The sequence below is a fragment of the Physella acuta genome, unplaced genomic scaffold (assembly GCF_028476545.2).
Source record: "Physella acuta isolate Inbredline_101_S28 unplaced genomic scaffold, ASM2847654v3 ptg000738l, whole genome shotgun sequence".
NCBI classification, from domain to species: Eukaryota; Metazoa; Mollusca; class Gastropoda; family Physidae; genus Physella; species Physella acuta.
This window is the reverse complement of record NW_026732256.1, coordinates 1,147,005-1,160,000: the sequence shown is the minus strand read 5'-3', so window position 1 is coordinate 1,160,000 and position 12,996 is coordinate 1,147,005. Positions and strand designations below refer to the sequence as shown.

The window sequence follows — 12,996 nt, the reverse complement described above, 5'->3', positions numbered from 1 at the left end:
GCCATCCCAAGGAACTTTTTGATCTCTTTACAATTTTTGGGAGGTGGCAACTTTACAATAGCATCTACTTTAGCTTCAATGGGCCGAACTTGGTTCGTTCCCACTTGATAACCCAAATAGGTAATTGAAGCTTTACAGAAATTACTTTTATGTAAGTTTACAGTAAAATTAACTTCAGACAATTTTCTAAAAAGGTTAGTCAACTGAACAATATGTTCTTCAAAAGTATTAGAAAATACAACTATATCATCTATGTAGGCCTCACATTGGTCTATGTCAGCAATGACAGAGTTAATGACCCTCTGGAAAGTTTGACCAGCATTTCGCATACCAAAAGGCATACGTTTGTATCTATAAAAACCATTAGGGGTTACAAAAGCAGATATTTCTTTTGCACGGTCAGATAAGGGGATTTGCCAGTATCCTGAAAGCAAATCAATTTTGGAAATTATCTTAGCCTGACCAACTTTATCAATAACGTCTTCTATTCGAGGTAAAGGATAGGAATCAGCTTTGGTGAGCGCATTCACCTTCCTAAAGTCGGTCACAAACCTGAAAGATCCACCGTCTTTCGGTACTAGGAGACATGGGGAACTCCAGTTGCTGAAACTGGGCTCAATGATATCATTCTTGAGCATATAATCAATTTCATCTTTTATCAAAGCAGCTTTTTCCGGGTTAACTCTATAGGGGTGTTGTTTAATGGGTTTTGCGTCACCAACGTCTACATCATGAGGTGGAACCTTCGCTTCTTTGGGGACATCCCCAAAGATAGAGGGAAATGTCTCGAATAACTGAGACAATCTATGGCTTTCCTCTGTGGACAAATGCATAAGGTGGACATTCAAATTATCTAAAAAGGAAGAATTTACCAATTTTGGGGGTTTCAATTTATCATGTATCACATCATCAGAAACATTTGAACATACAGGTAAAGTAGCTGTGGATTGAAAATTGTTACAATTATCATAATACTTTTTCAGTGAGTTGACATGATACACTGTCTGTTTCTTTCTTCTGTCGGGCGTATTGACAACATAGTTCAAATCACTTAATTTTGAATGCACAGTAAAGGGTCCACAATATCTCAAGGATAACGCATTGTTCAGATTAGGTACTAGCACAAGAACTTTGTCGCCTGGATTGAATGTTCGTTTACAAGAACGCTTATCATACAGTTCTTTCATTCTAACTTGGGCCCTTCTTAAGTTCTTGTGAGCCATTTCGCACACGGCTTTCAGTCGAACGTGAAAATCGTCGAAGTTTTCCACTGGATGATCACTGGTACCTGTCCAACGTTCGTGTATCAGCTTCAGGGGGCCACGGACAGAATGTCCAAACACAAGTTGAAAAGGCGAGTAGCCTAAAGAGTCCTGGACACAGTCCCTCGCGGCGAAAATAATCCAAGGAACAGACTCATCCCATTGGGTGTTACTGTTAGCGAATGTCCTTAACATGGTTTTGAGGGTTTGGTGGAACCTCTCAAGTACGCCTTGAGACTGAGGGTGGTAGGCTGAGCTGGTGATGTGGGTAACGCCTAGCTTGGCTAGCGCTTCCTGAAAATGGTGACTGGTGAAGTTGCTGCCTTGATCTGTTTGCACGATTCTAGGTAATCCAAAGGTAGTGAAGAACCGGGTCATGGCTCTGACTACAGTCTTTGCCTTAATGTTCCGTAAGGGAATCGCCTCGGGAAAACGGGTACTTGAACACATAAAGGTAAGTAGGTACTCGTTGCCCGCCTTGGTTTTAGGCAAGGGACCTACACAGTCCATGACAATTTTAGAAAAAGGTTCTTCTAATACAGGAATCGGACTCAAAGGGGCCTTAGGAATTGTCTGGTTTGGCTTTCCGGCCAACTGACAGTTCGTGCAACTTCTACAGTAACGCGACACATCTTTTCTCATTTTGGGCCAAAAGAACAGTTCTTTGATCTTCGCCGTCGTTTTAGTGACACCTGGGTGCGCTGACATTGGATGGTCATGTGCCAGCTTAAGTATTTCATGCCGATAAGGTGGAGGGATCCACAGCTGGTTTTTACCCAACCATGGTTCGGCTGGTGAGGCAATCACTGGTATAGCGCGACGAAAGAAGAGGCCGTTCTCGGAGAAATATTCTCCATCGTCAGATGATAGAGATTTTTCGACCGTTGCTTTGAGTTCCGCGTCGACTTGTTGAGCTTTAATGATGTCTTCCTGAGATATTCTCAGGGGTAAGCCCAGGCTTGTGTTTTCTGGAAGCATAGACTCTAGTTTGGGAGTCGAATTTCTTGACGATGATGGCAGGTGTGGTTCAGACATTGTGTCAGACAATTGTTTGGTCTGGCTTCTTGTCACCGCACATGCAGGATACAGTTCATAATCATTATCTGGAACTGTTGACAAAGGGTCTGAAACCGTACAGGGGTATACTTTGCTTCCCGCAAGGTCATTCCCTAGAAGTAGGTGTACTCCTGGGACAGGCATACTATCTATCACACCTAAAATGACCTCACCTTCGACGAGATGATGTTTCAGGGCAAACTTGTGTAGAGGGACGACAGTAGATTTTGTCCCCACTCCCTGGATAATGGAAATCCTTCCAGTGTTCGTCTCTGGTGAAATGTCCATTGAACTTTTCAAAAGGAGTGATTGTGACGCTCCTGTGTCTCTTAGAACGGTGATATTCTTCTGAGACAACGGATCACCTGGTTTACTAATGATGGCTTCGGCAATAAAAGATGAAAAGTCAACTTTTCTCGATCTCTCGAGATCGGTAGACTCGGAAGAAACTGGATGGTGGCGAGAACAGTCAAAATGTGACTGCACATAATGTGTGGAGACTTGACTACCTTCTTGCGGACACTTAGGGTTAGAGTCCTTTTGAATTCTAGAGTTCATAGTTGAACTGGCTGCTTGAGGGGATAGAGCATAGTGCGCGGAAGTACGCACCACCTCTCTGTTATTCTGAAGACGTTTGTAACAGTCCTTGACAAGATGCCCAGACCTTTTGCAGAACTGGCATACTGCTCGACGATTGAGAGTTGATCTTGGTTTCTCTCTGGACTGTGATGCCTTCAAATGTTGGCCAACAGGATGACTGCTGCCAAAAAGGGGAAGCACGGGGTTGAGGCGGTTTCCTGACACCGGTGGTTTCTTATGCACCAACATATATGTGTCAGCCGACTCAGCAGCCTTCTGGATGTCAGTTATCTTGTTATCCAGAATGTGTAGTCGTATCTCTTCAGGCAGGGACGATAGGAATTCTTCCCTTAGGATAAGTGACCTGAGTTTCTCAAACTCAGAAACTTCCTCAGAGTGTAGCCACCTTGAGAATATTTTCTCCTTTTCAAAGAGAAATTCCACATATGATTGTGTGGGTAACTTGCGGAGTGTTCGGAATTTTGTCCGATAGGCCTCGGGCGTCAGTGCGTAGGCCTTTAAAATGGCAGTCTTGACCAAACTATAGTTATTTTGAACGTCGTGAGAGAGTGCCTGGTATGTTTTTGCAGCTTTCCCAGTAAGGACAGAGCTCAATAAAGCAGTAATGGAAGTTTCGGGCCATTCACATGTCTTCGCTAAACTCTCAAACGAGTTAAAGAAAACGACCAAATCTGTTTCATCAAATTTAGGAACTAATTTCCCAAATTTGGCAATCACTTGCCCTACCGACAACTTTTTTGGATCTACCGGAGAAGTGACATCACTAACTTGACCAAACTCTAATTCCAACCTCCTCTTATCTAAAGCAATTTTAGCCTCTAACTCCTGTTTCTCTAAAGCAACTTTTTCCTTCTCTAAAGCAACTTTCTCCTTCTCTAAAGCAATTCTAGCTTCTAATTCTACCTTCTCTAGAGTTTTCTCCTCGCGGAGCAACACACCAGCCAACAAACTTTCATCAAATACTCCTTCATTAATGAAATGAACAACAATTTTATCTCTCAACACCTCTGACTTCTGCGTAACAGAATAATCCAATTTCAATTCCTTAACAACACTAACCAAAACTTTTCTACTCAACTTCTCGACATCTTCAACAGTCGGATTAGCCAAAAAAGACTCCATAACACTAACTTTCAAATCACAACAAGCCTAGATCCTTTAAATTAATACACAGCGTTGGGCCGTGTACTTGACCTCTAAATGTAGGCCGTGACACGTCTGCTTATTTGACCTAGATACTCTAGCCTGAGCGCGCGTTGTAAGAACACTGCGCTACTGGATATAAAAACAACTAAATCCAACTAACCTTAGTATTCAACTGATATAACCAACAACTGGAACGACAGATTAAATCTCGGCGAGCTCCCACTTTGTAACGTTAACCTATCTATCAGCCAAATAGAAGGAGAACGTCCCCGGATTCTTTTTTCGGGGTCATATGCAAATGCCTTACGGCCTAAGTGGATGAACACTTAACACAACGACCCACTAGGGCTCGAATTTAATGTCTAGGGAAGCTAGTGATACTATTGTAATTAACACTCATCCAATCTACATACGACCTTTTAATCAGCGAACTCAGAAGTGGCCGAACACAAGGTTGAACTAAATAAAATATTTAATGTATAAAATATCAAAAACCCAACTTACACAATGTAGGAAAAAACACTATCACAGATTTCTACACTGTCTAAAAAACAGCCACAGGCCACACAACACTGCTGTAGTTTCTAGAATTACTTAGCGACAAGTAATATTAAACTAGAAGACTAAATCACTTAAGAAAGCAAGGCACACACAGGTCTTAAGTACTCTCACGTTCAAATGGTCAGAGTCTATAGCCGGACAATATGGACGGCTGCCTTATCAAGGTAAAACTGCCTCGTAGACTGCCAGGTCAAGATCAACTGCCTCGTGTTGCGAGTGTGCAGTGCAATTAAAGACTTCTGTGACAGGGGAGGTTATCCTCAACTCATGTCGCCATTGGTTGGGATAATCATCTGATCAGAATCATTCAATCAGATTTTAATGGAAAATTTCTATGTCTCAAACACCTTAATAAGTCAGTGGAAAAACCCCAGGTGTTACACCATCATTCCATATAAGGAATTATACAATGTCAAAATAAAAATGACTCGACCTAAGTAGGTCACAATATCTATATCTATATCTATATCTATATCTATATCTATATCTATATCTATATCTATATCTATATCTATATCTATATCTATATCTATATCTATATCTATATCTATATCTATATCTATATCTATATCTATATCTATATCTATATCTATATCTATATCTATATCTATATCTATATCTATATCTATATCTATATCTATATCTATATCTATATCTATATCTATATCTATATCTATATCTATATCTATATCTATATCTATATCTATATCTATATCTATATCTATATCTATATCTATATCTATATCTATATCTATATCTATATCTATATCTATATCTATATCTATATCTATATCTATATCTATATCTATATCTATATCTATATCTATATCTATATCTATATCTATATCTATGTCTATATCTATATCTATATCTATATCTATATCTATATCTATATCTATATCTATATCTATATCTATATCTATATCCATATCCATATATATATATATATATATATATATATATATATATATATATATATATATATATTCTTCTTAATAAACATAATTATCTCATTAATCAAAGCTCTTTAATTAAAACAGGAGATATTATGCTTTTGGCGAATGAAATATACCCACAATATTTACGCGAAAACGGCAGTTGCTATTCAACAAATTTTGTGCACATCAAGTTTAAGGCGGAGACCTATTTTATTTCTGTTAGAATAACTTTTTTTCATAAAGGTGGGTGGTGTAAATGATAGATTTATCTCTATGTGAAAACAACAAACTATGTAATAATTTTATATTCTGTATTTTTTTCTAGAACTGTATCTTTTTTGTATGTTTGTCTATGTGTATGTGCACAAGTACATGTACGTGTACATGTACGTTTACCTGTACTTGAACGTGAACGAGGATGGGGATGTGTTTGTAGCTGTATGTGTATGCGTTTCAGTATATGTATTTGTCTACAGCTGTATGTAATTGTATCTTGTTCTGTAGCTTTATCCGTAACTATAACTATAATTTAACTGTATCAGTATTTTTTTCTATATATCTTTATTTATAACTATGTCAATATCTTTAAAATTAATATTTAATGTTTTCTTTTAAAGACAGTAATATTAGTGCAGCAACTCTTCATGCATTCCTCAATGGAAATGAGAACAAATGTCCCGAGTCAACGCATTTTAGGGTCGATTCATATAATGTCGAGATTCTTTGCAAAAGCAAATTAGTAGTAACTGAAATTAAAATCATATTTAATTCAAATGCTTCCATTTGCAAACTCCGAGTAAACGGCGGTTAGTATTTTGATATGATAATTTATATTTAAGCTTTAGTCGTTAATATCTTCATATTCCGATACATTGCTTCTTCTAATAATTTTTAAAAAAATTTACCATTTGCAAATAGGAAGAGATCTTACAAAAGAAGCAAATTTTGCCATAAGCTTTGACAGCCACAGTCATAGCATAAATTACGTACATGAAAATATCGAGGAAAATTGTTTAATTATAAAAAGGCCTGGGAAAAAAATCAGTTTGGAATCAAAATTTGATTGGCCGCGTGAAGTCTATCAGATTGTAATACATACACCGGGTAAGAAAGTATATATTTTACGAAATCCAAACATATTTTTATTTAAAATGAATATATGCTGAATAGACAGATTAGCATAAGCTAAGTTTATTGCAATATATTTAATTGTTGTATATATATATAACAATATATATATAACAATGTAACAATATATATATAACAATGTAACAATATATATACATATATATATATATATATATATATATATATATATATATATATATATATACATCTACTATATATCTAACTATGCATATATGTGTATATATGTATGTACATATACATAAAAATACATATATATGTGTGTATATTTGAATGTGTGAAAGAGACAGAGACAGAGAAAGCGACATAGTAAATTGATATTATTTAAGTTAGTCGCTAAGCTATTTCAAATATGTACAGCTATTTCTTTTTAATACAAAGTGTGTGAGACCAACTTTAACTAAAGTATTTTAAGTACTGTAAAGTAAAAAAGCGATTTACAATTGTAATAAGTCAATGAGATATTTAGTTTTATTAAATTGTGCATTAATACATTATTAAGACGAATAATAATTTTACTTTCTGGAAATGTCCTATTTACTATTTGATACTATCTAAAAAAACTTCGGGTACATCTCTGAATAATAATTTTTATACTTTGTAGAAATTTCGGATACATCTCTGAATAATATTATGGTCGAAATGTACAACTACAACGATGAAGACAGGCTTGTGTTTTCCAGAGTTTTAGATCACTTTGGATTCATACACGAATTCAACTTTGATAAACATGATTTTATCATGAAAATCGTTTTAAGCACAAGCAATATTTTATCAATGTGTGGAATGCAGGCATATGGTGGTAATATATTTGTTTTAGCTTTGAAAATTTTAAATTAATTTATAATTGATTGATTTTTTATATACGCTTAAATAACAAACTTTTTTTTATACTTAAGTTCTTTATTATGTAACTTCTTTATTATGGTAGATGAAGTAGAGTTCATCTGTTTAAAAATCCATGGGATAAAAAAGTATGTAATGCTCAGTATTATGTCGGGATCCAAACTCAAAACTGCTAGTTTAGCAGCCGAGAGCTCAAACATTATACCACCCCAATTTCTGCATTGTCTGTTGAGGAGAAATGCTGTAAACATGAAAAAATATGCATTTGACTTATCTTTAAAAATCTATTGAATGACGATGTCGAATAATTGTGTTAAATACAAAGTACCTTACTGGCACGATAATAACTACATAACATAATATAATATGTCGTGAGGTGAATTTATTTATTACAAATATACATATTACATATATATATATATATATATATATATATATATATATATATATATATATATATATATATATATATATATTTTTGTAATGATCGCCGTCTGATCAGGCGAACACCCCGGGTTCGTTTAATTGTAGTTATGGACAGCGATGTGACTCAAACTAGGCGTAACTGACAACTACTATTTAATCTGTGTACTAGTATATAGTATATACAAATGACACTAAGTCAACATCAAAATATAATACAAACTAAGAGCAAAGGTAAGCAAAAAAATCAACTTACAGATATCTCTAAGTTAATTAAATAAAACTAACAACTAGATATCAAAATCACAGTTGAGGCCTTGGTGAAAAAATACACCTAGGAAAAATATCAGAAACACTGAAATGGCCACAAAACACCTTATAATAAGGAAATGAAATATACCGCCACAAACTAAACAACTCAAAATGCCGACACTGTTTCTCTCAGGAACTAGGGTCAAGCTGCCAGGAGACTTGCCGTGCACGAGTTTATACAAGATCAAAACCAAGGGAGGTTACTTTAATGTCGTAAGACCATTGGTCGAGGATCTGCTAAGGATCTTTAATGTTGTAAGACCATTGGTCGAGGATCTGCTAAGGATCTTTAATGTCGTAAGACCATTGTTCGAGGATCTGCTAAGGATCGGAACAACCAATTAAAATCCAATCACATGACGTGACGGAGTTCAGGTGACCGAGGATTTCAGATGACCGTACAACTCTCATGGTCGATTACATAACTTAATAAACTAAATTATATAAAGAAAGAAAAGACCTAAGTAGGTCACAATATATATATAGATATATATAATATATATAATATATATATATATATATATATATATATATATATATATATATATATATATATATATATATAGGCCTATATATATATATATATATATATATATATATATATATATATATATATATATATATATATACATAGGCCTATATATATATATATATATATATATATATATATATATATAATATGTGTATATATATAATTCTTTTATCTATGATTCTATATGGTTCTAGTTAACTACAAACAATATCTAATTTTAGAATGTACGAAAAGAAGGTATGGCATACACTGTGACCACATATGTAGTATAACGTGTAGACACCAAGACTGCCAGTTCACCGGAGTTTGTAAAGAATGTATGCCTAACAGAGTCGGTGATTACTGCATGGATTGTAAGTTTCATTATAATCATTGTTTACATTCTTGTATTCACAGTACCGAGGATGTATTGTAATCGTTCAAAAAATCGAAAACAAGATCTTGACAAATCTTGACGTTTCACACTTCGCTGAGTCGGAAAACAAGTTTTGCAATTTGTGTCTGTCATCTATGGAAAAGATAACTTGAATTCAGTTTCAGTTATGTTGATGAAATTAAAAAAATAATCATAATATCGAATTTGTAGTTCTTTATCGAAGTTTTGGTGAATTTGTCGGTAACCGAAAGTGGTACTTATTTTACTTCCGTTTACCAAAACCCAATAACTTGAAAAACTCTTAGGTTAGGTTGGACGAAATGAGACATAAGTATACATTGAATGCATAAGGTAATTTCAACTTAAGTCGGTTTTTTAATAACAGGAAATCTTAACTGGAAATACAATAACTTTATTACTTCCAATTTTTGAGTGTTCTCCAATAACACAAAAGGTAGTTTACTATGTTCTGGTTTTAAAAATATCGATAAATGAAGAAACGTTTCAATAGACCACATTTTATACATGTGTGTAAAATCTTATTCTCACTTAATACAGACATATTTTAAGTTCTTTTTAAGCTCGTACGTAGTACTTTAGGTCTTCTCCGCTTTTTCGTCAAAGGTAACTAAGTTGAATTTATACAGCACTAATCCTCCACTCATTTGTCTTTTGTTCTTTTTGTGTTAATTTTTTTTCTATATGCGATTCTATTCTGTCTTTTAAAAAAAAATAGGTTTTGAAATAACAATAAAATAATTTCTTTCACATTATTGCACTGGAAGTTGTTTTTTGGAAATTGAAAATTTCGTATATTACTACTTCCGGTCAAGAGAAATTAATCAAAATTTAACAGAATTCAGAGGATTGGATATTTTACTTATGTTTGAAGTTTTGTTAGTCTATCTGAAATAGTAGTAAAGTCATAGGTTTTTGAAAAACCAAAAGTAAAATAAGTTCCACTTTCGGTTACCTTAAATCGGGGAAAAGTTAAATAAACCGGGAGTTATCTCCCCTAAACTTTCTCGAATATTCTTATATAACATGAAATATAGACGTGATTTTTAATTACTTAAACTTTTAAAAATAGAATAGAATCTCATAGAAAAAATACTATTAGTACTTTACAAATTTACATGCGTTTTTTGAGAAATCGAAAATAGTGTAAATTAGTTTTTCTGGTCAACCGAAATTACTCAAAATTTGACACATGGTAGAGAATTAGATCTTTTACTTAAATGTGAAATTTCATTTATCTACCTGGAATAGTACTCAAGTTATAGGCTTTTGAAAATTTCAAAGTAGAAAAAATACCACTTCCGGTTATCGGAAATCGCTCAGAAGTTCATCAGGATCTACGATTTTCATTAAAATACTTATATATGAAATTTCATCAACCTAGCTGTAACGGTACTCAAGTTATCGTGTTTACACACAGACAGACAGACACACAGACACACAGACATACGGACAAGATTGCAAAATTATGTTTTTCCGTATCAGTGAGATGTCAAACGTCGAGATTTGTAAAAATCTCGATTTTTGTTGCACGATTGCAAGACTTTCTCTATACTTCGTATATACGAGAAAGTAAAAAAGATGAAAACTTTCACAATTCCATGTGCTTTTTGTGCACGATTACAATACGTCCACTATACTCTGTATACGAGAAAGTAAAAATGGACTTTGTAATTATTTATATAAGCAAATTGACTGTTAACATTATTCATAAACATGCACCTTTGTATAATGTAGTAGCTAATTATTGTCATTGGTTACATTTACAAAAAAGTATTTTTCTTGGAGCTTAGTATTGGTTGGATGAGAGTGAGATAATTTTCAATTAAAAAAAACAACATAAAATTTGTTTAACACATATTATATTTGTGTAAGCTGGTAACAATGATGAACAGGGAAAATAAGGCAGTAGTGAGCTACACAAAACGTTCTTGTATATTCTTTTATAATATTAGAGGTTAGGGGGGAATTTTAAGTTGAATAATGCTATAGAAATTAGAAGTTTAAGGGAAGAAGAACCGATGTTTTTCAAGAAAAAAAACAGAGGCGTATATTTCCCTGGATATACTAGTTCATGGTTATATGACATAAAATATCAAATACTGAAGGATTTTTAGAAATCGATAATAAACTATAATTTTCCAATTACCAGAATGATTAGTGTTCACGGCGAAATTTAAATCACTGAGTTTACGTTGATTAATATCATAAAAGTTTTTTTTTTGGCGACGCTGAACTAAGGTGTAATAATAATAATAATAGGACGATCATCATCTCAAATGTAGTGTACAACATAGTTTACTTGGAAGTTGTGTTTGATGATTAGTTGTCAACTTTAACTAAGACATCTATTTTACGAATAAATTAATGGCTTAGACTCGTCTTGAGCTGCTGTTTTAAACATTGGAATATAATTGCACTTTATTTTCGGTTTTCAAAAAAAAAATATTTTTGCAGTATATATCTTAAATTTTAATGTAGTTTTCGTTTGTTTAGACAAAATGTAGCATATTATATATATATATATATATATATATATATATATATATATATATATATATATATATATATATATATTAGTAATATATACTTCATTACAGATGAAAAGAAAAGATCCCATTCATTTCCCGTAAACAAAACGGAAACAACTTTTTCCCAAGAAAATCTTCAAAATTCTTCCATGTCATCTAATGAGAAAATGTTAATTTTCATATTTCTATCAGTTCTTTTGATCCTACTTTTTATTAATTGCACAAGAAGGTAATTTGATTTATAAATTAATTCGTGAACATAAAAAATAATAATTGTTAATGTAATTCGACAGGCATATTTGAAATAATAAAACGAAAATCTAAGAATTTTTCATTTAAAATCTATATTTACAGATCAAGTAGAGGGAAACCTGCACGGGAATAATTGATCTGTTTTTAAAACGATTGGAAATAATTTATTTCATCTCGACGTAGTTGTAGTTTCGTTATCTTACTCCAGAAAAGTTATATTCTTTTCATATACAAAATAGTATGATAAAATTAAATGTAACAATAATGGTTTTCGCTTTAATGTTTAATAATATACTATTTTTTTCGTTTTATGTGCGTTATATTGTTTTTTATCTGTTTTATACATTTTCTTTTGTTGAGTTTGTTACCACCATACTTAAGGAAAATCGACAATTTTGTAAAGTTTTTTAAGGATTATTTTTATATTTTACACTTTCTAAGAAGAGCTACCTTAATTTAATATTTATCACAGCAAGCCTCTAGAAACATTCTCAAACGTTACAGTGACTTATTTATTGGAGCGACTGATGAACAAAGAAATGCAGCTATACTTCTCCAGTCGACCCTGTTTATGGCAGCTAAGCCAATCAGCACTTGTTTCTCCGAAAGCGTTACATAGAGAGGATAAACTGGCTTACTAACTATTTTTATTCTTTCAAACCGTTTTTTTTAAATAGGAATCCATTGGTTTTAAGTCACATTCTGGCTGAAATAAACTGCAACCATGGTCATAAATTAAAAAAACCACTGTATGTTTTGTGGTTGTGGATATTTTTAAAATATAGGTTTACATATTTGATCAAAACTAGCCGTCCCGGCCAGGCCCTGCTCTGGCTTCTGTGAAAAACCTTTCTGTTAAAGACCATTACCTGTGTTTAGTAATCATCATAAACCCGGCATTGCCCACCCAAACCACAACCATCCAAAACCAAAACAACAAAATGCAAACATAACGCTAACACAATTACAAATACAAACGAAAACAAAAACCTAACAA

General features: G+C 33.3%; 1 protein-coding gene across 1 annotated transcript in view; it reads left to right on the top strand.

Moving 5' to 3' along the window:
• Positions 1–12,618, top strand: part of LOC131950152 (uncharacterized) — a 25,549-nt gene extending 12,931 nt beyond the window's left edge. Inside the window, exons 8-11 of the mRNA XM_059312201.1 lie at positions 5,666–5,806; positions 6,181–6,369; positions 6,482–6,651; positions 12,472–12,618. Coding sequence (XP_059168184.1) covers positions 5,666–5,806; positions 6,181–6,369; positions 6,482–6,651; positions 12,472–12,618 — 647 coding nt within the window. The remainder of the gene's footprint in view (positions 1–5,665; positions 5,807–6,180; positions 6,370–6,481; positions 6,652–12,471) is intronic.
• Positions 12,619–12,996: the final 378 nt, after the last annotated feature.